We start from the raw sequence: 27318 nt of genomic DNA on the forward strand, positions 1-27318 counted from the left end.
CCCTTGGACCTGGGGAACACAATGAAAAAAATATTTTTGGGATAGAAAAAAGTTGTAATTTTTGACAGTATTTTTCCCTAACAGTAATATTAGTAATATTAATAGAGAAAAAGTAGTATTCTTCCAGAGAAAATGTCAACATTTTCCAGAGAAATAGTAAAATTTTCAGGATCAGATGTAAAAAAAAAAAAGACAAAAAGTAGTAATCCTACTAGACTAAAGTTATACTCGTTTAAGAAAATGAGTAATCAGGAGGAAAAAAAACGAAAAAATTAGATAAGAAGCCAAAATGGTTAACTTTTTCTAAAAAAAGTAATTATAAAAACCTTTGCAGAAAAAAGGCACATCTTTTCTAGAAAAATATGCTTTTATTAAGAAAGATTTTATTTATATTTTTGAAAGGAAACAAAAATATTAGTCCCATTTTAAAATTTCTGTCTGCATGGCGCTACTCACTACCTTCCTGCGCGGGGACAACAATGAGAAACTCTAGGCTTTGACCTCCTGCTGCAAAGTCGCCCCAAAAACAGCAAAATTACAGCGAGGATAACGCAGATGTGCCATGCCGGGATGCCCATGTTTGGATGGCCCTCTTTGGCTCCCGCTGGCCTGCCGAGGGCCGATGGGCAACTGGCAGCCGCTGCGCTACCTTATAAGGTGCGCTGGCCTCTGTGTCCAGCCAAGCTTGGTGTTTACACCAAAAGGCTGACACCACACTTAAGGGCACCACAGCGTGAGCAGTCGTGCCTGACGCCGGCATGCCTCATAGAAAAAACTGTATATATTTTCATAAAAATAACAATACATTTTCACAATAAGGAATTAAAATGGATAAGATCCCAGGAAATCCTCCACAAGTGACTTAAAGGGACTACAATTGCATTTTAACTGGCCTCTTGTAATTTTAAGATACTCAGAAGTCAGTTGATTGGGAAGAAAGGTTTGGAGAAAGATGAACAAAGAACAAAAAAAAGACACTCACTGTAGTCAGGTCAGGTCGGCTTCTCGGCGCAGGATGAAAGCTCGACTCGGAACGAGACAATTAAGAGCCCACAGCAGCTGGATGCTACTGAGGAGGAGGATGATGCCGATGGGCAAGATGGTGCAGAACTTGGCGCTCCTCCTCCTGCCCCCCAAATTTGACCGTGACACCGTGACTTAGTCCAAATTTGGCAGGAAGGCAAAAGCCCACAAAATTCCATTCAGCAATCAGTGAAAGACTGGAAGGAGGCAAACTTTGGTGCTCAAGAGGGCTTACAACAGACCCCTGGGCTAGGTCGTTTGTAGGTGAGGGGTTATGTGGTTGTTTAATTGACTTATAATATAATGATTAATGATAATGATGATAATAATATAATCATGTGATCATAATGTGAGGAGGACGCTTGCCGCTATCAACACCCGTAAGGCGGCAGGCCCAGACGACATCCCAGGTCGAGTGCTGAAGGACTGCACTGAGGAGCTGATGGGTGTCTTCACGGACATCTTTAACATTTCCCTGCAGCAGGCCATCGTCCCATCATGTTTCAAGGCTGCCACCATCATACCTGTGCCGAAGAAACCTGCTACAATTACTCTCGCCCCGTGGCACTGAAACCCATCATCATGAAGTGCTTTGAGCGGCTTGTCATGGAGCACATCGGATCCATTCTCCCTCCCACCATAGACCCCTTCCAGTTTGCGTACCGAGCCAAACGGTCCTCTGAGGATGCCAACTGCTCTGCCCTCCACTCAGCCCTCACCCACCTGGAGAATAGAGACTCGTATGTGAGATTGCTGTTTGTGGACTTCAGTTCTGCATTCAACACCATTGTACCACAGCGACTCATCTGCAAACTCGACAAGCTGGGCCTCAGTACCTACCTCTGCAACTGACTACTGGACTTCCTCTGTCAGAGGCCTCAGGTAGTACGTGTTGGCGACAATATCTCCTGCAGCATCATGCTGAGCACGGGGGCCCCCCAAGGCTGCGTGCTCAGTCCGCTGCTCTTCACCCTGCTGACGCATGACTGCACTGCAACCTACAGCAGTTACTCAATACAGGTCGGAGGTCGACCTTCTGGCCACGTGGTGCAGGGACATCAACACTCCTGCTGAACGTCAACAAGACCAAGGAGATTGTTGTTGACTTCCGGAAGGGTCACACCCAACACCTGCCACTGACCATCGACGGTGCTGTGGTGGAGAGAGTGAGCAGCACCAGATTCCTGGGGTGCACATTAGTGAGGACCTCTCCTGGACCACCAACACTGCATCACTGGCAAAGAAAGCTCAGCGCCGCCTGTACTTCCTGCGGAAACTCAGGCGAGCAAGTGCTCCTACGGCCATCATGACCACATTCTACCGTGGCACCATTGAGAGCGTCCTCTCCAGTTGCATCGCTGTCTGGGGTAGTAGCTGCACTGAACAGAACTTGAAGGCCCTGCAGCGCATAGTGAACACAGATGGTAAGATTCATTGGTGCTTCACTCCCCTCCCTGAAGGACATTTACACCTCCCATCTCACCCGCAAGGCGACCACGATTGTGTGTGATGTGAGTCACCCCGCTCACTCTTTGTTTGATCTTCTGCCCTCTGGGAAGAGGTACAGAAGCCTGCGCTCCCGCACCTCCAGACTCACCAACAGCTTCATACTCCAGGCTGTTAGGATCCTGAACTCTCTCCCCCCTCCACCCTCGGCTGCATAACGTCCTGTACTTTTGTGCTATATTCTGACTGTCTGCTGTATGCACACTTGCTCCATTTTTGCTCCTCTTATCTATTTATCTATTTATCTATTTATCTATTTATCTATTTATCTATTTATTATTTATTCATCGCTCTTATTTGTTCATTGTTTGTGCCTTCTTGTTTTTACTTTTTGTGCTGTTTACTTGTATGTATATTGTGTGATATGTCTTGTCACCGTGGGATAGTGGGAAACGTAATTTCGATCTCTTTGTGTGTCTTGACATGTGAAGAAATTGACAATAAAGCAGACATTGGCTTTTTTGACTTTGATAAAAACTGAATAATTTTTAATTTACCAATTTTAGGAAATAGGTGGGCCAAAGGTTTTAGAATTTTGCCTGAACCGTGAAGCCAAAAGTTTTTCACGAATTTGTCGTTCCTATGACAACCATTGTAATCAACATTGTTGCTGTTGGAGGTTTTTCTTTTAAAATACAAAATGTTTCTCCCAAGCAAGCAACGTCGCCTATTTGCTATTTAGCACTTTAACTCGAGAACAAAAAGTAACTTTGCGACGTAAAAAAAAAAAAAAAAAAAAAAAAAAAAAAAAGACGGGGTCGTCTTCATCCGGGTTCTTTGTCGTTGCTACAACGACCAACTCAAACAGCACCCCGGACAGCGATAAAGTTGCCACTGTCATGTCGGCTACTCCGGAGCCCGACCACGACGTTTCCAACGAAATCCTGACCGTGTTTAGGGGCTCCTCCCCGGAGGACGTGACCCACGCCCGGAAGCTCTGGAGCTCCCTGTGCATGCCGACGCCGCTCGAGTCTCGACTGGTGGCGGCGGACATCCCGCAGAGGTTGCCCGTGTCTCGGCCGGAGCGAAGTGGTCACACGGAGCCACGCCGCGCAGATCCGCCCAACCAGGACGCCGCGCAGCAACGGGAGGATGAGCGGCAGCGCTACATGGCCATGGCGGCCCAGAGGAAGGAGACACTTGCTCTACTTCGGCGCCAGAGAGAGCAGAGGATCCGGAAGGAGCTACTCTCTGCGGCCTTTAAACCCAAAGCGCCCCGCGACAAGGCGCCCAAAGACAAGACGAACGAGTTGAACATGGAAGAGGAGATGGTCAGGCAACTGGATTGAACCGCGTACCTTAAACTCACCATAAAGTCTACAAGAAAAACACAGCAATGAGATCCTGAACGCACCACCAACACAATTTAATTGGAAGAACTCGAGGCCCTGTGTGCGCCAGAATACTGAATGCACCACTTATCCCTAGTCCATAATACCTGGAGGTCGTTGACCCACCATACAACAATCATTGAGTTGAGTTGAAGTCTGAATGAAATGTTTAACAAAAAAAAAAAACAAAAAAAAAAAAAAACACACGCTAACCTGTCTGGCTGCAAAGACTGAATTTGAGAAGGAACCTTTATACTTGATTTATGGCATTAATAAACATTTTCTTCATAAGCCCATGGTTCATATGACGTTGGTATTTAAATGTGATTTCTTGCTTGTTCAAAGTAGTTTTAAAACTTTAATATTGTGTTCATAGTCATTAGTAGATTCCACTTGTAGTCCATTTTCGAGGAGTGCTTGTGTTGCTGGCATGAGCCTGGCTGCACGACTTTTCACTTGTTGCCATAATAGGATAAGACACGAGTGACTTGACTGTTGATTCGAGCTCATCGGGCTTCCCGACTGATTTAACGTTTTCAAGCCTTGACTTATCTGCCACCCAAAGTTGGCATGAGGAAAGTTCTGAAGCAAAGCATTTGAGCCGTTTTCCAAGGGCTGGCTAATTCTACAGATGAGGAGACACTCAAGTGGGCGGGAAAAAAAAGTCCAAATAAGCCCCGAATTCCTCCAACACGCTTTTGTGACGTTACGTATAAACGACCAGTTGGCTTATACAGAATGCTGTGGTTTCTTAGTTTTCATTTCAGAATGTTGAACCTTTAAACTGTTTGTGGGAAGTAAGAAAAAACGCTGCTGGGCTTACCAAAATGAAGCGAACTGATATAGATTTCATGCTAAGGTAATTTTACGCAAAATTTCATCTATGCATGATGTTAGCCTCAGTAATAACTCGTTTTCCCATGTTTTTGTTGTGTGAAAGGCACCGTCTCCAAAAGTATGTCTTGAAGTTGACTCAGCAACCTCCCAGCAAAGGCGGGAAGACGACAATGTCGGGACAGAGGTGAGATGTTTTTTTCAAGTTGGTGTTTCAAGCCTGGCTTAAGCTGTTAAATGTAAATTTGATTGCGAGTATGACTAGAGCCGCCAAAGATTTTGTAATGTTGCGAGTTGACCACAGGAGGGGAGCATTTTCATTTCAAATAGCGCCACCAACGCCACTGAATACGATAGCCACAGTTCATAAAGTTCATAACTTCTTCTGCCTGCACTCTGGGGAAAATAAATGCTACGAAGAAATCCTTCTGATAATCTCGTAATGAACCTCTTCTATTCATTTTAATTAAGTGCTGAGTTTATCTTATCTGCAAGTATTGATCATTAATTGATGAAGTCATGCTCAAATGAGGGTAATTAATACAATCAAATGAAGGGAATATTTTATAATGATGCAACATGGTAGTAATAATCCCAAACTCCCTAAATTATAGAGTGTTATGAATATTCGGACAGTTTTAATGTGATGGAAGAATCTTGCTCTGAATTTTCCCAAAGCTCAATTTAATATTTTGTAATTAGGATTCGAGTGCATCTCTAGAATTTGAAATACATATTATTGTTTTAATTTAGAGTTAGAAGGCAAGGTTGGGTTCCTACTTCCTCCACTCGTATGAATGAATTGGTCTTGAATGTCATAACGGAAAAAAAATCATTGAGCGCTTGTAAAGACTGTCGCCACAAATCAAGGTGACACAAGACAACAAAAAATAAGCAGCTGCAGTAAAAGCAACATATTGAGCACTTTGATGACCGCCTTGTAAAAAGCGGCTTTCCAAGAACAAGTGTTGTGGCGCACACAGACGACTTAGACGTGACCTTTGTTAGCGAAATGTCCAAGTCTCGCCAAGTTGTCGCCATTTTGTTGTTGTTTTAACCCTTTTATGAAAATTAGCCCAGAAATGTCCACTTTAAACCAAAATGGCCGTCTTCCTTCCTATTTAAGAAAATATTCCAAAATGGCTGACTTCCTTTCACTTTTGAGTCATACGATTTTCACCCTTTTTTGTGTGTCATTTCCCGTCCACCCAATTTAGTGTGGAGCTGTAAAACGGGCGTTGGGAATCTTTCTTCTTCTCAACTTTTCAGGGGGCGCTAGAGACTTTAATAAAAGACTTGTCGACCCAATTTCACACGGACCGGTGAAACTGCTGTCTGGGGTTCGGCTTCTGTTCACTCTTCCGTTTGTTGCACTTTTTATCAGAGTCGTAAAGCGCTTGCCTCCGCTTGCATCATGGTAACGAGAGCGCTGGGACGGCGCTGAGAGCCCCGCAGCGGAAAGCAGAACCAAAAAAAAGACCATTAAGTTGAGTCCACTCAAAGTTTGCTTTGGAGATGAGAAGTGAGCTGAATGACTCGAGACCTCCACACACACACCAAAGTGAGTGACAGAATTTTCATTTAAAGAGAAATAAAAAGTTCACTTTGGCAGACGAGTTATGTATTGCAGACGACTTACATGCGCAGAGTTTCAAATTTGGGTTTCAAGACAGCGTTAGCGATTCGCAGAACAAATAACGGTTGGAAGATCCGGTTTGCATTTCAAGACAGAAATCAAGTTTCAGGTGTCAGTTTACAGTTTTAAGCAGGATTGGGGTGCCAAATTCAGGTTTCAGAAATGGCCTAAATTTCATCTGCTTATCACAAAATTTACCACATCAAAGATACATGTAAGTTATGTTCGATAAATTCAAAATTCTTTTAAGGTATTGATGAGCTGTCATAAACGAAGAAGGGGGAGGAAAAGTCACATGGAGGATTTTACAGTTATCTCGGGATTATTAAATCCTCCCGAAATGTCAGAGGCAATTTAATCCAGGCTGTTTACAATCTGCCAGCTTTACGTAACACACTCAAGTTCACACACGCACGCACACACAGTGTTCACTTTTTGTGCTCGGTGCTGCTCATTTGCATTCATTTGTCTCATCGTTGTTTTCGCTTGATTTTTACAAGTCTGAGGGGAAATTGAATTATGCTTTTAGTGGCACTCTCCGCTCGTTCTTTACGACAGAAGCCGTAAACGTTTCCTCTGCACCACGCGCGGATTTTGTGGTCAGGTGTCAAGCTACGTTTTTCTGCGGCTTAAAAAAAACAACAACAAAAAATGAAGTGCCCAGAAGAATAAACGTAGAAACCTCAAAACTAATCTAACCGAATGTTAATTGACGAGAGATTGTTGATTTTGGTTTGCTTTTATCTCCACAACGTGTTAAAATGTGCTCAGGGAAAAAAATGAAACAAAGTCCATAATCTTCAGGATCTCACACGGTGTATTGATGCTTGCAGTATATACACGTATATTATGCTACGTCATATTTTGTATCAACAATGTACAATTCAAGTCTGTCAAGTCATTGCTATTGCCGTTTGTCTAGTCAAGTCTTTTCTTACTCAAGGCGGCTACACATTCATATTGTAGTATCAGAACCGGGTCCAGGTTCTGCCTCTCCTTCAGCACTGCTCCTCCCCCAGCGAGTCCGTGTTCTCGCCCAAGTCAATGGAGGCGGTCCTCATATTGGTCCGACCTGCCGTCTGATCCGGTGAGGGACCGGAGATACCCCCAGGGATGCCCCCGGGGCCCGGGTAGACGTCCAGCGTGCCCGAGATGGACTGCAGGGAGCGCTCTCGAAAGTAGTGGAAGGCCTCCTGGTCCAGGAAGTTCTGCTCCTCGCGGAGACCCTGCTCGAAGAGTTTGCGCTTGTGGCGGAATTCGATGACTGTCTTGGTGTAGGAGTTGAGCGTGGTGACCGAGGCAGCCATGCAGCATGTGAAGGAGCCCCACGCCATGCTAATGGAACACAAAGTTAGCTAGTAAGTTCTGGAAGCTTCCACTCACAATCTCCACTCAGCTGCTCTATAAAGTTGTTTTCTGGAATGTTTTCCACTTGTTCTATGTGGACCCAGTGGCCTAATGGACAAGGCATCAGCCTCCGGAGCTGGCGATTGTGGGTTCGAGTCCCACCTGGGTCGTGTGTTCACCTTCATCATTACTTTAACTCACCAGAAAGACCATCCGTAATCCCAACTGTGAGGCCTCCAGTCTTCAGGACCCAGACTGACAGTGATCTGGAACACTTGTGTGTACATCATGTGGGCCACCATTCCAAGAAGACCTGACTCACACACACAAGTGAAGACTTACACTTGGAAAACTCTGAAGCATCATCTTTGGTCAACCTAGCTAACGGCACTGCTAAACAAATTTCTTACGTTTTGATAGTGGCAGAATTAGTCAAGTAAGTGTCAGGTAGCAAAGGCACACGCCGATAACGGGGCACACCGAGCGTGAAGAAAAATGTCCGGCATCACTGAGCAGCTCGGCTCAGCTGTCGTCAATCAGCGCAGCTATAACTATGCTAATTAGTCATCATACAGCGCCCATTGATCCATGCGAGCCGCCCGTCGGGGCCGCCGGATCAATTTCACGTGTGGACCCAATCATCAGTCAACATCTTAACACTCCATCAAACGCCACCACGTGCCACGTGTGTGTCTGTGTGTGTGTGTGTGTGTGTGTGTGTGTGTGTGTGTGCGTGCGTGCGTGCGTGCGTGCATGTGTGTGCACGTGTGGTAAATAACAAGTGTGTGAGATTTACAGCAGGCCATAAAGAGAGTATCATTCCTCTCCGACCTTGACAACGCAGCCGTTCGGCTTTCTAGGAAACGTGCGTCACATTATGATGCGCGGGCGCAGGTGGCATCCTGTGACGTCAGCTCAACGTAAGAGACTAATTAGTGGTTCGCTAACTACATTTATTTATGGCGTCTGTGTTATGCTTTGCGAGATATTCGGATACCGATGTGCTCAGCCATGGCGACCGACCAAGCAAGAGATGATTCCTCGGTGCAATGTGAAACTCAGACTCAAGGGAAGACATGGTGATGCAAAGAAGAGGAAGGACTTGGAATGCAACATGGCGTCTTGGCGACGACAGCGTCTTGTGTAAGGTCGTACAAACACGCACACGCGCACGCGCCGTTGTGTAAGAGCTTTAAGACATCTCCAATCCCTGCCGCACCAACACGGAGGATAACCTCCGATAACCTCTTGCTTAGTTGGTTAGCAAGCGTCATCATGTCATCGAGTGAAACTTTTGGAGCTCACCGGACAGCACGGTGAAGACGGCGGCAAAGGCGTTGAGCTTGAGTCCGTCGATGACGTTGCTGGAGTGGAAAAGCTCCAAGCACATGAGGCTGAAGCCCACCACCAGCAACAGGATGTACAGAACCTCCGACACCACCGACAGCCACAGCACGCCTGAATTGACAAACGCACAACTCGTCGCGTGCACGGCAAAAGGAGTACGGGAAAAGAAATTCATGCAAAAAAAGAGGGATACATCTCAAAACTTTTGAGTTGAGAGGGAATCTCCGTCATACTCTTGGTCTTTTTTTTTCCCTCCCCCTCCCTCCTCCACGCACGACAAGTCTCAAACTGTGCCATCAAGACACTCACGATGCAATTTCAAAAGATTATCTGCTCCCTTCGAGATCAGGCCGAGTCGCAATCCCGCCTGCTCCCTTTTGCCGTTGACGCTCACACTTTGTGTGCATGTGTGAGAAAGACAAATATGAATCAATTTAGATTCAGACAGAAGAACATGGGCAGCAGGTAGCAGATGCTGTTAACCCCTAAGCGCCCCTCCCATGACAGCATTCGGGACTTGTGACCAATCTTCATTGATCTCCCGCCACCATCGGGAGGATTACGGCGCGACAGCTGCTCGAAGCGCAACGACTCCATTGATTTCCTCCAAGTCGAATGTGACATACGTTAAAAAAGTGACCGTGCTAGCTGAGGTCAAAGTTGAAGCGGTCACATGCGTGAGGATGCTGCGCTGTAAAACAGACGACGCAAAGAGCACATCTGTGTCTGTACGATGTCCCTCCGCATGGCCTCCGACTCTCCATCCATTTTCTGCTTTGTGATTTCCCGGAGCAGGCGAGGCGGCGTAATGGGCGTCATTACTCACCTCTTTCCGAGGCAGGGGCCAGGTCAATGAAGCTGCGGCACTTCTCACCTGCGATGCACAAAAAAGACACATCGCCAAGGCGGATCAAGGCAAAGAAGGACGAGGTGAGAGCGGCTGCTGGGAGAATCGAAGCATGTATGATAAAAGTACCCCGACGTGTTTGTGTTTTCCCAGCCTTTCATCATCTCAAGGTTAACATGAGACAGAAAAGAAAACAAACAGGTGAGCTGGATGTCGTTGCCGCTATACAAATGAAAGGCGGCTGATTAGTGACGTGAATCTAAAATGTAATCAAGCTTCATCCGCAAGTTGATGCGCTCGCGTCGCTAACAGGGCCCAAAAGAGAAATATTAAAACGCCATTGTCGTGCTCAGTGGCTTGGCTAATTGCCGGAATGCTATTCAGCCATCAGTGTGAAAATCAAGCCTTTGACCTTTCACCTATAGGAGGTCAGTTTATTTGAACCGCCCCAAATTGAATAACTAAACTAATCAAGTGTGTCAAAGAGCAAACGTGATAAGTGTTGAACGCCGTGCGACTAATTGGAGAAGAGCGTCGTTAGAAAGAAATATTAGCCGGCCGATCGATGCTCACATCCTAACTGAACTCGTGCAGCTCGTTTGCGAAGCTCCCCGGGGCCATCTTGGTCTGATTCAAAGTATGTGCTGATGCATGTGATTTAGCAAAACGGCAACGTTCATCATTGGTAAATGAGTTTCAAGTTAAATGTTTTTTTCAGCCTGTGACATTTTTCTTCTTAATCGTGCAGTGAATCATTGGTGAGTCCATGGCGGCGCACGGAGGAGGTGGCAAGGCATGAAGTGGACACGTTGGTGGACATCCTATCATCCAACCCAGTGAGTGACTCTCCACTTTGATCGTTTGCACTTTACTGAATGTGAGCTGCGGGCGCCCCAAATGGACATAAAAAATAAAAATAAAAAAACAATCACATGCTTTTTATAGCGGATGACAAAATGTCAATTTTAATGCTTTCAAATAAAGAAAAAAAGGAAAGTTGATTGGATGTAAGCGGAAATCTTTCTTCAGTCAGCACTTTTGAGACGAGTTATAGCCGAGGGCTCGCGCAGATGCTCCGTTACGACTGACAAAAGCACAACAGTTGAATTTCAATGAAAAGGGTGGCCAGACGAAAGGCAGCGCAGTTATTGCAGCAGAGGCGCCGTTGAGTCACTTAACTATGATTTTCCTGTCGAAAAGAGTCTGGTGAATACGAGATAGAACTTTTTTTGCCGCACCTCCCAGGCTCATTGAACGCATCAGAGTCGTGATAAGTTTAACTGAGATGACGTCACACGCTAAAGTTTGTAATTGCTGACAACGCGCACGCGCAAACTTTCGCGACTCTTATGCGCTGCCCCGCACCTACCCACCTGCCTCGTGGATGTTCTCCTCGCACGAGTACCAGATTCCGGTGTGGAAGCGTCTGAAGAGGAAGCGGTCGTCACCGGTCTCCCAGCTGTAATGCACCTTGCTCTGGTCCGTCTCGTTGACGCCGTAGTCGATGCAGTTGTGGCGCCGCTGCGCGCTGCAGTTGGGCTTGGGTACCCGCTGTGTGCCCTCGCACCAGTACGTGGTGATGAAGGCCGTGGTGGAGAACAGCAGCGCGACCAGGTTCAGGCCCACCGACAGAAGAGCGCGACACTTGCGCGTCGTCTTCATGGTCGCGGCCGCGGCGGCTGAGGGCGCGTCAGGCGGCGGGGAGTGCAGGCGGCATGGCGCACGGGGCAGGGAACCGCGCGCTCCTTCGCTTAGTTGACGCCACCTGTCTTCTTTAGGCCCCCAGTGTCCGCTCCGCTCCGCGCAGGTGAAGACTGAGGAGTGAAGATAGGACTTGTTTCCTCCATGCACGTCTCCGCAGCTTGTGAGCGGACTTTTTGGCGCGCCTCAGTCACGCGCACTGGCGTCTCTCTCTCTCCCCCCCCCCCCCCCTCCTCCCTCTACCCCCCCTCCCTCTCTCACCCTGTCTCTCTGCAAAAGCTGGTGCTCGATCATCAGCTCGTAGAGGTGGGCTGGTGGGAGTGGAAGTCACAGGTGACGAGGCCTTGACACCCCCTCCCAAATGAAAATCCATCAGCTGACATTTTACTGCTCCCCCCCATAGCCCATCCAAGGCCTCTTGAATGTGTGCGTGCGTGCGCGTGCATGTGAGTTCACATACGCCAGGGGTTTTCAACTGGTTTTGTCCAATGGACCATCATTATTACCACGAAGCAACTCGGGGACTACTGCTTTAGCAGAATATTATTTTGTTTTGCACCAAAGGAGGATGGCTATTTATTTGCATCTGTATGTTTATTTTGCGAATCTCAGCTACATTTGACATAATTTGAATGGGTAATGATTCGCAAAATTAGCTGGAAAATAAATCAAGTCTAAATAATAAATCAATTTTATTTTTAAAAACTCTTGCAATTATTTTCCGTTTCCAATTTCGCCGTCCACCTGCAATACATCCACAGACCACTAGAGGGCCGCGGACCACCGGTTGACATACAGACATAATTCTAAACACATGCTAAATGATATTAACTACTAGCATGTCAAATAACAAAACATTCCGCAAAATTAAATTTGGTAGACACATCTCCGAAGAGCACATAAAAAAATAAGTCAGATGCAAGAAGTCTGCTGTATGCCATGCCTCCCAAAATGCTCGAAGCGCATCTTAAAGTGATACATTGTGCTATTCCGAGTATGTTGAAATATTAATTAAAGGGCCTAATGAGCAGCCTATAGGTGGATAATTAAGTAAATAAAGTAATTTAGTTTTAGTGGATTGTATTGGTGTGTACTTTATTTCAGTGACATTTGGTCAATAGCTTCACGTTGAACCACTGAGTGGACCCACACACGAGCGCACGCACACACACGGAAACATATTTAGTTTTTGCACACAGTATACGTGTCCCAATATTTTTCCCCAAACGCCCATGTTTTCACCATGTTTCCTTTCGAGAGGGTGTCTTAATACTTATGCAAACTAAATGAATGTTTGCGTTTTCCCGGCATTTTGGTCATCTCTTGAGGACGGGATTTTTGTGTGTGTGTGTGTGTAGAAAAGAAGGCGGGAACGTTGCCACGCTTTTGGCGTCCTTGAGGAGGGCAAGCATGTCCTCCTCTTCCTCCTCTTCCTCTTCTCTTCCTCCACTCACCTTGTTTCAAATTAGTCCGCCCAAGGCCAGCGGGGGCAGAATTCATCAAATTAGGACAGCGATGTGCTTTAGATCAATGACACACACACTCACACACACACACACACACAACTAAACAAACACACAGACACACGAGTTGCTTGATGAAGTGTTGACAGAATCCAAAAGACGACATTGATGAGCTCCCCACGAACGAGACTTGACTGACTCTCCGTTGCAACTTCTGTTTAGCTGCTTCCTATTCGCACTGTCACAACTCTATCTGTATCTGAATCCAATTTGAAACGCTGTGTGAATCGAGTTGTGATTCTAAGACTGATTCGAATCGTCCAAATCATCCCACGTGTGCTGCATTCAAACGGCTAAACGGACAGTTCCCCAAAGGTGCCAGTCTTCCGTCCCCCAACAACCCGAGCTGTCATCGTCTTTCGGGACAGCAAGCATATTTTTATTTTAGATTCTTGCTGACTGTGATATACGCAAAGCTGAAGGCCGTCCCCTCGTGTGTCAACCTTTTTTTTTTTCCAGTGTTGGCTGGCCACGGGTCTGATGGAAGCGTGCTGACTCGTTCCCGAGGCAGAAAATGAAACCGGGAGAAATGATGCAATCACCTCAACGTGGCAAAAATATATATCGTCAACGACAGCATACTGAGGTCACCTTCCAACCTTACGCTGCCGCTCCCTTCATAGATCGGCGGGGAAAACGGCAAAATCGTGCGGCGGCGCTAAAATGGCCGAAGGACAAGATGACGGGACGTCAGCGTGAAGTCGAGACAAACAATAAGGTGGCTCATTAGTGTGGCGCCGGCGGTGTTCCCTGTCCCGCTGACATTTAACAGACGCGTTCACAGACGCCTCGGCGATGGCGACGATGGCTCGCGAGCCGTCTGTCAACAGGAAGGACAAACTGATGGAGCTCAAGATGTCAAGGATAAAAAGGTCCTCAGAGATCCGGAAAGTTCCGTTAGGAAACGCAACAAAATTTCATCAGCTTTTGAAACGTAAACACAGGTTTGAATCATCTGACCCTGTCTTGAAACCATACTTTGAAACAAACCCTCACTCCAAATTGAAACCCTGGTTTTAAACCCTAACCCAGGTTTGAAACCACTAACCAGTCCTATTTTCTTAAACTTTTGTCTTGTAATCCCAAACCTGCCTCGAATGTCTCGCTTGAAATCTACTTTTGCTACCTCTGGTGCTGAGCTCCTAAATAACGTGTGAGTATGTCACCATTCCTTCGGCCGAGGTGTTTCATTAAAGTGGCGCTTAGCTGAAAGTGTGACGCGGGTCCAAGACCCCTGACGGGTCACATTTGATCTCCAGCACCTGCGTTCATTTCTAAGGAAAACCAGGCCACAGCTGACAGAAGCAGCGTCAAGTCCCACATCAAGAAGAAAGACGGCGAGGATATTTGGTGAGCAGGGGTGGGGCGTGAAGGCATGAAATTCATTATCGATCCTGCGACCCCGTTGACACTGAAATGTGTGAGATGTGAGCGGTCGGCGCTGCCGCTGCAGGCCCGTGAATCACGGGAGGCCATTTGCCTTGACTTGCACACCTGACACGCTCCTCTGTTCACGTGAGAGATTCTCAGATTGGCTCAGCCCGACTCACACACAAGTCCAGCTTTCCAAAATTAAAATATGGGTCTTGTTTGGAACTTGGTCTCAAGTCCTAATCGTCTTCAAGTTTGAGGACATGAGACAAAGTCCAGATCAGTGCACCAAGTTCCGTTTATCTCTACTTTTTGCATCCTTTCAAGGTCCAAATATTTTCATCGAAGCTATTTTTGGTTTTGAGCTGTGACCCACTTGGTGTGACATCAGAGTCATGGGAGGTGGGGGACATGAGTAATCCTATTGACACTCAGAACGCACTGTCACAGTTTGTAAGCTGCACTTGCTCTCAATCTCACTCCGTACAGGAGATGAGCAGCGAGGGTCCGCAAAGGACTTGTAGAGCCAGTCCGACTGAACGTTGACATCTGCGTCAATCATCTCAAATCGATCGTGTTTATAATGAAGCAACGTTGCCGTGCCTGTGCTGCAAAAATTGCCTTTATTGGTTAACTGCGTGTGTGCGTGTGTTTGTGCCTACGTGATGTAGCAGGGAACAAAACCCAAAGGGGAAGCAAGCCCATCCAAACAATCTGACTTGGATGCCGTTCAACGTGTTGGGCTGAACTCCAGCGGCAATACCAAATCCCTCAAAGTGTGCCGACCCGAATGTTTCCAGAGAGCAACAAAGCCACCCGGTAACTCGATAGCTTTAGCGTCTTAGCACATATTTGTAGAAGGAACAAATTAACTTTTCAACACTCTGGGAAAAAATGCAAAAAAGCAGATAAAGCATAAATACATGGTCACGGTCATCCTTAGGAGGTGGTGGCCGCGGGGGTGGTCTTCTTCTTCATCACCCGCCTGCCTGTCTGCCTGGGCACGGGGGCTGAAGAAGCCTGGGTCTGGGTCTGAGCCTGGGCCTGGCCGCTTCCCCTGCTGGCCTTCACCTCATCCATGAAGGTCTCCATGGCGGTGAACTTTTCCATTAGCTCGCCCAGGTGAGCTTTGAGGGCGTTGAACTCCTTGTAGAGATCACCCAGAGCCTCCGACAGAGGTTGGATCCTGGACGGAGGTGAGACACGTCAAACTAACATTTTGTGAGCAAACAACTTTGGTGCTCGTTCTGCTTGACTCAAAGGAGTGACAATGTCGTCATGTTAGCTTCTCGCGCTAGCTGCTAACTATCCTTCCAAACAGGATTGACCTCAATGGAACACTTTGTTTTGAAAGACAACCCAAATGAATGTTGAGCTTCATGTGTAGGCAAGAAGAAAAGAAGCTGGAGAAGCAATTTGGCTGAATAAATTCTCACGCTAGCAGCTAACTATCCTTCCAAACAGGATTGACCTCAATGGAACATTTTGTTTTGAAAGACAACCCAAATGAATGTTGAGCTTTATGTGAGGGAAAGAAGAAATTAAGCTGGAGTCGCAATTTGGCTGAATAAATTCTCACGCTAGCTGCTAACTATCCTTCCAAACAGGATTGACCGCAATGGAACATTTTGTTTTGAAAGACAACCCAAATGAATGTTGAGCTTTACGTGAGGGCAAGAAGAAAAGAAGCTGGAGTAGCAATTTGGCTGAATAAAAACATTAAAGGAGGAAACAGCAACATGTAATTTTAACTACTGGACTGCCTTCCAAACCAAACTGCGGCAGGAAGCAGGAAACGCCAGACTTCCTTTTATTTATTTCATAACCTCTTATTTCCAATTTTCAAATTGCATGCATTCCTGCGTGGACTCTTTGGCTGGTAGGCAGTGTTGCGCTTTATTGGGTGGGCTCTTGGACATTGATACCGTTGGGTCGGGTTGCGGTGGTACCTGGCGTAGTCGGGCAGCAGGGACTGGTGGTCGTTTTGCAGGAGTCCCTTCATCTGGCTGACAATGTCGAAACGCCAGTTGTCCAGGATCTCAGTCAGGTTGGCCACGCCCCTCATGCTGACCCTGTCGGCTGGGACCGGACCAATGAGAAATGATCACGACTGGAAACTACACATTAGCATCAGTATAGAGATGTCCAACCGAGACTGTTTATTCGGTTCTGAAATGCTGCTGCTCACATTCCCTTCTGCATTTGCACACATTTTGTGTTCTCGTCAATGTTTGTCGTCACCTCTACCTTTCCCCCGTCATCCCTCTGATGTGCAGTAAACAGAAGAGAGGCAAATCTGTGTGCTCACAGCCATCCCTGTAGTTCCACTCATCCGCGTTGGCCGTCTGCGTTTGCGCGTTGGCCGTCTGCGTGCGTCGCCTCTGCGCCGTCACGGTTGCCACAGCGACGGCCAGCAACACCAGCACCGCCAACCTCACTTTTTGAGCCATCGTCCACACCGCAACCTGCACAAACACTCTGTAAGGACGCCCTCTGCTGGATGCTGCGACGTCACACGCTTGAGAAGCGAGGATTGATTGATTGATTGATTGATTGATTGATTGATTGATTGATTGATTGATTGATTGATTGATTGATTGATTGATTAAATTTGATCGATTGATTGATTGATTGATTGATTGATTGATTGATTGATTGATTGATTGATTGATTGATGATTGATTGATTGATTGATTGATTGATTGATTGATCGATCGATCGATCGATCGATTGATTGATTGATTGATTGATTGATTGATTGATTGATTGTCACCGTTTAACATCTAAATCCCAACTGCTGTCGGTCAGGTCCAGTTGGCCTGGAATGCTTCTGTGTAAGAGGCACACTTCTGTTTAAGACATTAGTACTAATGACACCATTTTTTAGACATTTCGTAATCTTGAGTTTTAAAATGAGCATTAAAAGATGCTAACTGTTTGAGATGACAATATATTAAAAGCAAAAGCTGTTTTTTAGTTGCGCAAGGGCCAGCATGCAAGCACACAATGTTTCCATACAAAGATCGAGTTAAATGTCTGCTGCTGAATAAAGCCTCATTAATTAAATCACTCATTTATGTGTGCGCGCGCACTTACCTGCTGCACAATCGTGTCACTTAACCTGAGGACCGTCGGTTTGTCGTCGTCTTCTTGACACGTCTGACAATGACACCAGGCAGCGCTCAGCAAAAGAAAGCAAGAACACACCCTTCTGCAGACTTAATGTAAAACACACACACACACAAGCACGCACGCATACTGCGGTCACGTTCTGGCCACTATTTTTGAGGCCCACAATGTGGGTTGGCTTAGAGTGGAGGCTCCAGCACGCCTGGCTTGCTTTTTTGTTTTTTCATCTTGGATGTAGTTGTGCTAACGGGTGTTAAGCAGACATTGAAGGGTGCTAAATTTGTTGGTCTAAAAAAACAAATAATAATAAAATGGTACTTAATTATCACTTTTCAGCTGTGTTTTATTAATAACCATATTTAATCAGAACTAAATGCGGCGTAAACCTCCACTTATAACAAACTGATAATAAAAAGCAAAAAACAAAAAGTTAGTGGCTGTGTTTGTTTATCCATCCATTTTACCTATCGCAGACAGGCACAGGGAGAACATGCAAACTCTACACAGAGAGGGCCGGATGTGGAATCAAACCTGCACCCTCTGAACTGTGAGGCGAACGCATGCACACCCCTGTGTTGGTTTATTTCAACCTAGTATTTTTATTGTTTTCATTATTGACAACCCGTTTGAATAGATCTCTAGAAATATTGAAGAACAGATGATTAAAACAGCAGTTTCGGCATTCAGCAAATTGATTGGCAGTCGTACAAGTCTGTCAAAACGCTGACTTCCGGTATGGGAGGTTGCCAGGCAACACAACTCCGCTTGCTCTGCGGAGTACGGCTGCTAGCTAACTTGGTAGTTTGCGTTGCTTGTTTTTCCTGAATTTAGCCGAATATTTTCAAATTTAGAGCTGTGAAAATTACACGTTTGGCATCATGATGACAATAAAAGACGGGGAGTACACTGCTACAATCTATAAACTGGTAAGAATGCGAAGCTTTTGTGACGGAGTACTCGGGTCTGTGTTTAGCTTAGCTTGCTAACTTGACATAAGACATTAGTTAAAACTACTGAAAATTTTTATTAATTATGTGGCTATTTCTTTATTTGTATCATCAATACACTACTAACCTTGCTCATGAATACATGAAGAAAAGACCAGTTTAATATACAATGTGAACTTTGTCGGTCACCTCAAGACCACTTGGTAATAATAAAAATAATAATAAAAATGTTTTCGTCTGTGTAGCGTCGAGGAGTGACAATGTTGATTTGTCTTGCAGATTAAAGACAGCCAGTATGTTGAGGCCATTCACATCCTTAACAGCCAACTTCAGAAGCACACGAGAGTAAGTGGATATCTCATCATCCTGTTTCCCACAGCTTCAAATACTGATAAAAAAAAAAACAAAAAAAACAGACATGCATGTCAGGTTCATCATTTGTACTGTAGTCCTGAGTGTACACAATTAGTCATCGTTTCTGTGTTTATATTTTTTCCTCAGTCTCGGGCAGCACTGTCCCTGCTGGGCTTCTGCTACTACCACGTCCAGGACTTCAGCGGTGCGGCCGAGTGCTACGAGCAGCTCACGCAGCTGCACCCCGAGGTGGAGGAGTACCGGGTGTACTACGCCCAGAGCCTGTACAAGGCAGGCGCCTACGCCGAGGCCACCAAGGCATCCTTCGCCCTGGACACGCCCAGCAGCCACACCAAGGTTCGCTCATTTCCACGACAATCCTCAAAACGTGGTGTCGAATAAACACATAATATTTGAAAAAAAAAAAAAAAACAACACAGCTGACATTTCAAATGGTCTTCCTTCTCAACAGATGATCAAACTGCAAGCCTCCATCAAATATTTTGAGGAGAATTACTCAGCTGCTAAGGTAAGCTGAAGCTCTGTGATTGTTATTCCTGCTGTCTGATCGTATTTCTGACTGATAGATGTCATTGCCAACTGCGGTGTGTGCAGTCTCTGGTGGAGCAACTTCCCCCGGAGGACGCCGATTACGTGTACAACATGGGCTGCCTGCTCTACCAGGATGCCAAATACGAGGACGCCTGCAAGAAGTTCACGTCGGCCATGCAGGTGCTGGGATATGTTCCTGGTAAGTGCACAAACACATCACCAAGCAAATGTAACAAAAAGACACAGATTCTAATAGGACCTATGTCGTTGCGTGTGCCAGCGCTGTCGTACAACATCGCTCTGTGCTACTACAGGCTCAGCAACTATGCGCAGGCCCTCAAATACATCGGCGAGATCATCGAGCGTGGCATACGGGAACATCCGGGTAAGGAGATCTGATTCCAACGGCACCGTCAAATCTTTCCTTTTTCTTTTTTTTTTTTTTTTTTTTTTATCAACCAAAACGCTATTCTAACTGTTGTTGGATTTGGTCCACAATTTGGGAAGTGCGCTATCCGTGCTTCACGGCAAAAGCCATAGCCAATCACCTGTTATCCAATTCACTCACTGCGTGCTCGTTTTCTTTCATTATCCATCCATCCATTTTCTGAACCGCTTAGTCCCCACGGGGGTCGCGGGCGTGCTGGAGCCTATCCCAGCCGTCATCGGGCAGTAGGCGGGGGACACCCTGAACTGGTTGCCAGCCAATCGCAGGGCACACAGAGACAGACAACCAATCGCACTCACACTCACACCTAGGGACAATTTGGAGTCTTCAATCGGCCTACCAAGCATGTTTTTGGAATGTGGGAGGAAACCGGAGTGCCCGGAGAAAACCCACGCGGGCCCGGGGAGAACATGCAAACTCCACACAGGGAGGGCCGGAGGTGGAATCGAACCCGCACCCTCCTAACTGTGAGGCGGACGTGCTACCCAGTGCGCCACCGAGCCGCCCAGTTTTCTTTCATTAGTTTTAAGAAAAGACTAAGACACCAAAACAAAATTAGACTTACACAGGTTGGTTGAGTTCAATCACAATTCTTGTTAAGAAAGCACTGTTTTCAGGAAAAATACAATACAGCGCTGGGCCTTTTGTGCGACCATGCTCAAGAGCAGAAAGTCTCCATTCAGAATATGGCAACGTTCAAGGTTCTTTGGTCAACTTTTATTCAATTGCACATGCCGGTGTGGGCCGGGTTTGATGGGTGATGAGTCTATGGGGGTCGGGCAAGTTCGCAGGAGAGTTTGATTCCATGGGAGTGGATGCTGGTTCGGTGAGAGCTGGTTCCGTGGGGTTGGGGGCTGATTATGGGCGATGTATGTGGGGGCTGTATTTTTCCATCCTTCGGCCTTGGCGATCACCTTTGGCCGGGTTCTTGGCTGTTTTCCGCCTGGCGTTCTCCCTCAGGCACCTCTGCTGGTTTTATCTCCAAGTGTAAACATTTTCCTCCATTATTGCACATACACTGTCGCACCTCGTCCATTCATCATCCTTCAACTTTTGTCATTTTGTACGTAATTATGTGAAATTTTGGAGTTTGACATCATCAATTCGTTAATGTTCCCTGACTATGCAAACTTCTTACTCACCACTTACCATGCATTTGTTTGTTTGCTCTTTTGACACTCTATGTACTTGCTTACTTCGTCACATTCTTAGTTTAATCATGCTTCCGACCATATCCTTTCATTGTTACTCAAAACATTTTCCTTCTGTCCAGAACATTCAATAGTAATCCAAGGCTGGCGTCTACCATTAGGCAAAAAACGACATCACATCGAGCATTAATCAAAACATAAGATTTTAATCAAGTACTGAAGATTCTTAGACACCTTGAGTAGTGTCCGTGATTTAAAATAAGATCAGGCATGCATTAAATAGTTCCTTACGGGTCATTATGCTATTCAATATATCAAAAAATATTTGTTATTTCAAAGTGCACAGAAATACATATCAGATCATGAAGTTATAAAAACCTTTGTCCTTACCATATAGCAAAAATTATCTAGTTATGTCTCCTTTATTGATTTGGTGTGTAGGTATAATTATATGCTTAAAATGTTTCTTTTATTGATTTAATATGTGAAAATACTTGTCTGCTTATGTGCTTTATTCAATGAGGTTTGAGCATATTTGTTTTTGTAGCTAGGCAGGACTTTTTGTATTTCGACCCCATTCCTTCACTGTCTCCCCCCCCCCGCCGCAGAGCTGAGCGTGGGCCTGACCACGGAGGGCATCGAGGTGCGCAGCGTGGGCAACACGCTGGTGCTGCATCAGACCGCCCTGGTGGAGGCCTTCAACCTCAAGGCTGCCATCGAGTACCAGCTGAAGAACCGTAAGACGCGACTAAGCGCGGATGGATGCCATCTTGCATCCACAACAGCCATTCACTTCCATCTTGCAATGGATGGACTGATATTTGAAATATTTGTTTGCAGTGAAAGGAGCTCAGGAGGCTTTGACGGACATGCCGCCGAGAACCGAGGAGGTAAGCCGGTGTGTGTAACGATGATGGAAACCACAAACTCAAATGTGGGCACACTGCAGGAGCTGGACACGGTGACTCTGCACAACCAGGCTCTGCTCAACATGGACAGCAAGCCCTCACAAGGCTTCGAGAAGTTGGCCTTCCTACTGCAGCAGCCTTCCTTCCCACCCGTCACATTCGGCAACCTGCTACTGCTCTACTGCAAGCACGAGGTACCGGCCGTCACGCGGCGTGCCACACGATTCCCGCCACCAACAATTTTGTCCCGCTTCCTCGGCAGTATTTCGATCTGGCTGCCGACGTCCTAGCAGAAAACGCACACCTCACCTACAAGTTGCTCACACCGGTGAGTTGCACTTGACTTGTTTGGTCTTTTTTGCTTTGATTGTCCCTCAGTGCTTTTTTTTGCTCCTTCTCAGTACGAGTACGAGTTTCTCGATGCCTTGCTGACCTGCCAGACGGCGCCGGAGGAGGTATGACGACAGTCAGGCATATTTTGTCTTTCTTGACATTGTGACATCATCAAAAGGTGTATCTGTGTCGGTGCACTTTTAGGCCTTCAGAAAGTTTGACGACATGATCGGCAAAATGACGGAGAAGCTGCGCAAACTGGCCAAGCAGGTTTTCCACCAATTTTTTTGTTTTTCATGCCATCCCATCCAATTCAAACACCTTCCCTGCCTCCGTTTTGTCTTCATCACTGTTGTCGGGTAAAAACATCTGCAATTTAGTCATAACACTTACAAAGTCTGCTCGATCGTGTTTGCAGCTGCAGGAGGCCAAGACGGTCCGAGACGACGACGGGCAGAAGAAAGCCCTCCAGGAGTACGACACCATGCAGGAGAAGTGAGAATACACTCAGAAATTCTCATCCATAACATCGAGGCGCTCTTGCGCTAAAGGTGCCCTTCCTCGTGTTCTTCCTGTGCGCAGGTACATCGTGGTCCTGATGGCCCAGGCTAAAATCTACTGGAACCGCGAGAACTTTGCCATGGTGGAGAAGATCTTCCACAAGTCTATGGAGGTGTGCAACGAGGACGACACGTGGAAGCTGAACGTGGCACACGTGCTCTTCATGCAGAACAAGTACAAGGAGGCCATCAGCTTCTACGAGCCCATCGTTAAGAAGCACTACAACAACGTGAGTGACGCCTAGCTTCCTTGCCCTTGGGAAAGCCCGACCGGGTCAGCTGACCATTGACCTTTGTGCACAGGTGGAACAGTGTAGCGTGCGGGATTGCCCGTGCACGGTCAAAGCACCGGTAAAAATAGAACTTTGCGGTGACTTTGTTTTTTTTCCCCCATGCGTGAAACTTTTCGTTTTTGGTGTGTTTTTGTTTGCAGTGTTGCTTTGTGGGCAACGTCCAAAATGACAACATCAAATTGCTAAAATTAGTTATGATTGAACATGTTCAAAAAGCTTTGAAATGAAGATCAAACCTGCGTTGCTGCAGATCTTGAATGTGAGCGCTGTGGTCCTGGCCAACTTGTGCGTGTCCTACATCATGACCAGCCAGAATGAAGAGGTAACGCAAGTCGGCATAGTGGAATTGTGTCAACGGTGCGACGCCTCATGCAGACTCCAAATGACTTCCAGGCTGAGGAGCTGATGAGGAAGATTGAAAAGGAGGAAGAGCAGATCTCCTACGACGACCCCGACAAGAAAGTCTTCCACCTATGCATCGTCAACCTGGTCATCGGGTGACTTGGACGCTTCACAAGGAAGATTACAAGATTGCAATTAGTTGTTTATGGACATGTTTGTGTTTCTTTAGCACATTGTACTGTGCCAAGGGCAACTACGATTTTGGCATCTCTCGTGTCATCAAGAGCTTGGAACCTTACAACAAGAAGGTGATTGCTCATGAGTCGCACATATTGTACTTGCAACTTTGTACCACGTGTGTGCGTGTCGCGTAGTTGGGGACGGACACGTGGTTCTACGCCAAACGCTGTTTCCTGTCCCTGCTGGAGAACATGTCAAAGCACATCATCACGCTGAAGGGGGTGGTGGTCCAGGAGTGCATTCAGTTCTTGGAGAACTGTGAAGGTGACGCACAATCGCAGCATAGTCCACTCTTAGCTTTAGTCAAGAATAAAAAAAAAAAAATTAAATCAAGAACCAAGTGATATTCCCACCAAGATGCTCTAAAATTACACCAAAGCATCATTTTCACAATTACTTTACACAATGTTTGTTTTTGTTTCAGAGTATGGAAGGGAGGTGCCCGCCATCATCGAACAGCCACTGGAGGAGTCCGGGGTCCAAATGGGCAAGAACACTGTGACGTATGAGGCCCGACTCCTCAAGGCCCTCTTCTACAAAGTCACAAGCTGGAATGAGTGACCGTGACGCAAGAAAAGACAACAACACACTCTTGAAGTGCCCCACTTGCTTTTATTTGGGATGGAGTTGTTTTCTTCTACGTACATTTAATACTTCATGCAGACAAAAAAAAGTCTTAAATACTTCAATATATTGAAGAAGACTTCATAATAATTCACAAGGAAATAATACAGGCAGCTTCTCATGCTATATGACATTCGAACTGAAACAGCTCCAATCTTTACTTTTTTGGAAAGTAGATAGACAAGTATGCTATAAAAACACTCCTAATGTCATTTGTTATTGCTTTGACCCAAGTGACGAGCCCAAGACGTTGTTGTACCCAAAGAAATCTGCTGTTGTCCTTTTGGATTTGATATCCAACATTTTCAAAACACCAAAAAGCAGCCAGGTGGGAATTTGGACAATCAGCAAAGGGGCCTCTTGGTTATGTCCTGCTCCGTTAGATAGAAGTTTAAATATCCTCCCAGGGCGCCCACCGCCACCGCCGTCATGTGACTGGAGCAGCCATCTTGAAACAGCAAAGATAGAAGATGCATGTTAACAGGACATTGTTTCTTGCTGTGTGTGTGTGTGCTGTTTTTCTTTACAGTAACACTTGGAAATGCCGAGCTGTCACTCTGGATCAGTTGTGGTTATCCATTGTGGTGGTGTTTGTTTTTTATAATAAAACTGTTGACAGTCAAAAACAGTTTTGTTTGATTTGACCAGGACCCCCCCACACACCACACCTCCCATTGGGACCTGAGACTAACATCTCCCCGCCAATGTGTTTGCCAGTGACGAAGGATCATTGGTCATGAGGTGTGAACCCACCGGGAAGGATCTTCTCCCTCCTCTTGACACGGTGATGAGGCTGCAGTTGCTCCAGCAGCTCGTCTCCGATCATCTGCGAGATGACGCTGGCTGAGTGCGACAGCAGAGGACAGCTTAGGTGCACGTCCGTACGTATACACTCACTGCCCCTTCCGCAATTGCCGCTTGATGAGCGACGCGATCGGTCACAGACTTACGGTCGCGTCCGAAGCAGCCGAGCTCGACATCCTGCAGCCGGAGGATGTGCTGCAGCCAATCGGGTTTGTAGAAGTCGGAGAAGCCGGCCAAGCCACAAATGAGGACTGTGAGGCACCAACATAGGAGGTTAAGGGTCAGAAGTCACAGATGTCCCAAAACAGCTTACATAACACAATCGTTCACTGACTGTTCTCGATGAAGATGTCCGCCGTCTGCTGGCTGAGGCCCTCGGCGACAATGTCCTGGTTGGTTTTCATCATGTTGGAGCAGAAGATCTTCTGGTAGCTGCGTTCCGTCATGTTGGCACGGGACGCCCGCGTATCGCCCTTCAGCAGGTTGGAGCACCCTTTCTGACACACAAAGCGGACGTTAGCCCCTTGTTGACGGCGAGCTTGCCGCCGCGCTCCTCACCATCTTCCCGATCATAAAGTAGAGCAGCTGGTGGGACAGCGAGTAATGCGGACAACCAAACTGGGTCATGGTATCGCGGCACGGCTTGGTCACGATGCACGGCGTCCCCTTCTGTTTCCTACCAGGGAAGAAAAAAAGTAATTTTCCAAGAACACATTTGTCAATTTTGTAATGTTAGAGCAGATGAAAGTCTTCAGTTAGTGCTCTTGTCCTCTAACTGAACTAATTGAATTTGTACTTTCTCCCCCCAGAAATACTCGAGTTGACTTGAGAATCAGCACCCACCAGGTTCCAAGGAGCAGTGTGAGGCACTTGTCGCTGAGCTGCTCGTCGTAGCACTCGCTAGCGGTGGTGGCGGCGTACACCAGGCTGGCGTCAGTGTTACTGCGTTCCTGAGGAACCTGCCAGAACTTCCACGACAGAAGAGGCTCGAACTCTGCGGATGGCAACGCGTGCAGGTGCAATTTATGTATTATGACAGGACAGCAGGGAACCTGCGCTACCCTTCATTCCTACAAACATCTCATACCTTCAATGTTTAATTGGCATACCACTAGAGTCGTGAAAAGGGGAAAAAGACTACATGGAACAACAAAATAAATAGTTTATTCAAAAAATGTACCGAAGCAAAACTATTGTCAACTCGAAAAAACTTTCCATGCATGTATTTTTATTTTGAATGTTTTTAATTTTCAAGTTTCAAGCTCAACACATTTATTTCCACTTTCAAGTTTTATTTTTTCAAGTACAAAACTTTTGACCCCAATCTACCTCCATAGGTTTGAAACTCATTTTACAATACACGTGTGATTCACATTGAATTCAAATTTTAGCGCGGCTACCTTGGTAGTACTTGGGGTCGTTTTGACGCAGAGCGGCGACGGCGTTGTCAAAGCTGCGGTCCAGACGCTGGACCAGACCCACGGCCACCGTCCTCTGAGCCCAGCTGACCGGATCCGAGTGAGGCCACGTCCGGACAGCCTCCTTCAGCTCAGCTAACAAACACGCAAGAAAAACACACACCAAGAAAAAGTTGCAATTTACAATTCAAGAAGTTGTGATAGTATGCTGGAAAAACCTGTCAACATTTTATGTTGTATTTATACAAGAGAAGATGGCAGTGGTAGGGGAGGAAAAAGCAATTTTACAAGAAAACTAAACAAGTTGTAATTTTACAGGAATCAAATTTGGGACACACTGTCAGAAAACTGCTCCTCGGTTCATGAATTCCAAACAAATGTAATTCAATTTCTCTTTTTATCAGTCTGCCTGTCTCCAGGCGGACGGACACTGCGCCACAAAGCAGAAAGACGGGCCGCCCACCCTGCAGCATGAGGAAGCCCACCACGCCGTCCAGGTTGATGTGCTGGTGCTGGCGCTCCAGGAAGGCGGCGCCGTTGGAGAGGCTCCCGAGCACGTCGTCGATCACCTCAGCCCGAGAGCGGCAGCAGCAGCAGCACATGGCCGCAAAAAGCGCCGCCAAAGCGGCCAGCCGCAGCCTGGGCGTCCGCATGCTTAGAACTCGATCCCAGGACACTTAAACGCCTGTATAAGCCTGCAGAGAGCGTGGCGGGTCAGTGACGTCATGATGTCTGACGTGCGTGCTCTT

The 27318-nt window shown here is 46.6% G+C and overlaps 5 protein-coding genes and 1 non-coding gene across 8 annotated transcripts; 3 read left to right on the forward strand and 3 right to left on the reverse strand.

The window, feature by feature from the left end:
* The first annotated feature begins 3324 nt into the window (after positions 1 to 3324).
* hoatz (HOATZ cilia and flagella associated protein) lies at positions 3325 to 4050 on the forward strand. Its single transcript, XM_049744483.1, has one exon. It carries the CDS (start codon positions 3369 to 3371, stop codon positions 3816 to 3818), a length of 450 nt encoding a protein of 149 aa, XP_049600440.1. The 5' UTR covers positions 3325 to 3368; the 3' UTR covers positions 3819 to 4050.
* A 3079-nt stretch (positions 4051 to 7129) lies between these two features.
* gsg1l (gsg1-like) lies at positions 7130 to 11789 on the reverse strand. Of its 2 annotated transcripts, XM_049745022.2 has the most exons (5): positions 11245 to 11787; positions 9851 to 9898; positions 8983 to 9135; positions 7879 to 7990; positions 7130 to 7665 (listed from the first exon to the last, which is right to left on the reverse strand). In XM_049745022.2, the coding sequence occupies exons 1-5, from the start codon at positions 11531 to 11533 to the stop codon at positions 7329 to 7331; spliced, it is 939 nt and encodes a 312-aa protein (XP_049600979.1). In that variant the 5' UTR covers positions 11534 to 11787; the 3' UTR covers positions 7130 to 7328. The 2 variants fall into 2 exon arrangements, with proteins under 2 accessions (XP_049600979.1, XP_049600980.1); XM_049745023.2 differs by lacking the exon at positions 8983 to 9135 and having other exon boundaries at positions 11245 to 11789.
* trnar-ccg (transfer RNA arginine (anticodon CCG)) lies at positions 7775 to 7847 on the forward strand. The gene has a single exon. It is a non-coding gene; the product is annotated as a tRNA-Arg (tRNA).
* Positions 11790 to 15072: 3283 nt separating the features above from the next.
* si:ch211-76l23.4 (uncharacterized) lies at positions 15073 to 17721 on the reverse strand. Of its 2 annotated transcripts, none has more exons than XM_049745020.1 (4): positions 17563 to 17721; positions 16775 to 16931; positions 16416 to 16545; positions 15073 to 15652 (listed from the first exon to the last, which is right to left on the reverse strand). In XM_049745020.1, exons 2-4 carry the CDS (start codon positions 16914 to 16916, stop codon positions 15406 to 15408), a joined length of 519 nt encoding a protein of 172 aa, XP_049600977.1. In that variant the 5' UTR covers positions 16917 to 16931; positions 17563 to 17721; the 3' UTR covers positions 15073 to 15405. The 2 variants fall into 2 exon arrangements, with proteins under 2 accessions (XP_049600977.1, XP_049600978.1); XM_049745021.1 differs by having other exon boundaries at positions 16775 to 16984; positions 17563 to 17710.
* Positions 17722 to 18338: 617 nt separating this feature from the next.
* On the forward strand, positions 18339 to 24973 carry ift70 (intraflagellar transport 70). Its single transcript, XM_049744428.1, has 19 exons — positions 18339 to 18521; positions 18822 to 18887; positions 19044 to 19253; positions 19369 to 19425; positions 19512 to 19647; positions 19729 to 19833; positions 21656 to 21784; positions 21888 to 21937; positions 21997 to 22149; positions 22218 to 22283; positions 22357 to 22410; positions 22493 to 22558; positions 22707 to 22783; positions 22871 to 23078; positions 23392 to 23463; positions 23535 to 23638; positions 23713 to 23791; positions 23858 to 23987; positions 24148 to 24973. The coding sequence occupies exons 1-19, from the start codon at positions 18474 to 18476 to the stop codon at positions 24282 to 24284; spliced, it is 1947 nt and encodes a 648-aa protein (XP_049600385.1). The 5' UTR covers positions 18339 to 18473; the 3' UTR covers positions 24285 to 24973.
* c16h16orf89 (chromosome 16 C16orf89 homolog) lies at positions 24316 to 27298 on the reverse strand. Its single transcript, XM_049744433.2, has 8 exons — positions 27033 to 27298; positions 26552 to 26704; positions 25995 to 26145; positions 25710 to 25827; positions 25486 to 25648; positions 25298 to 25402; positions 25101 to 25190; positions 24316 to 24795 (listed from the first exon to the last, which is right to left on the reverse strand). Exons 1-8 carry the CDS (start codon positions 27220 to 27222, stop codon positions 24692 to 24694), a joined length of 1074 nt encoding a protein of 357 aa, XP_049600390.1. The 5' UTR covers positions 27223 to 27298; the 3' UTR covers positions 24316 to 24691.
* Positions 27299 to 27318: the final 20 nt, after the last annotated feature.

The sequence above is a fragment of the Syngnathus scovelli genome, chromosome 16 (genome assembly GCF_024217435.2).
Source record: "Syngnathus scovelli strain Florida chromosome 16, RoL_Ssco_1.2, whole genome shotgun sequence".
Taxonomy (NCBI): domain Eukaryota; kingdom Metazoa; phylum Chordata; class Actinopteri; order Syngnathiformes; family Syngnathidae; genus Syngnathus; species Syngnathus scovelli.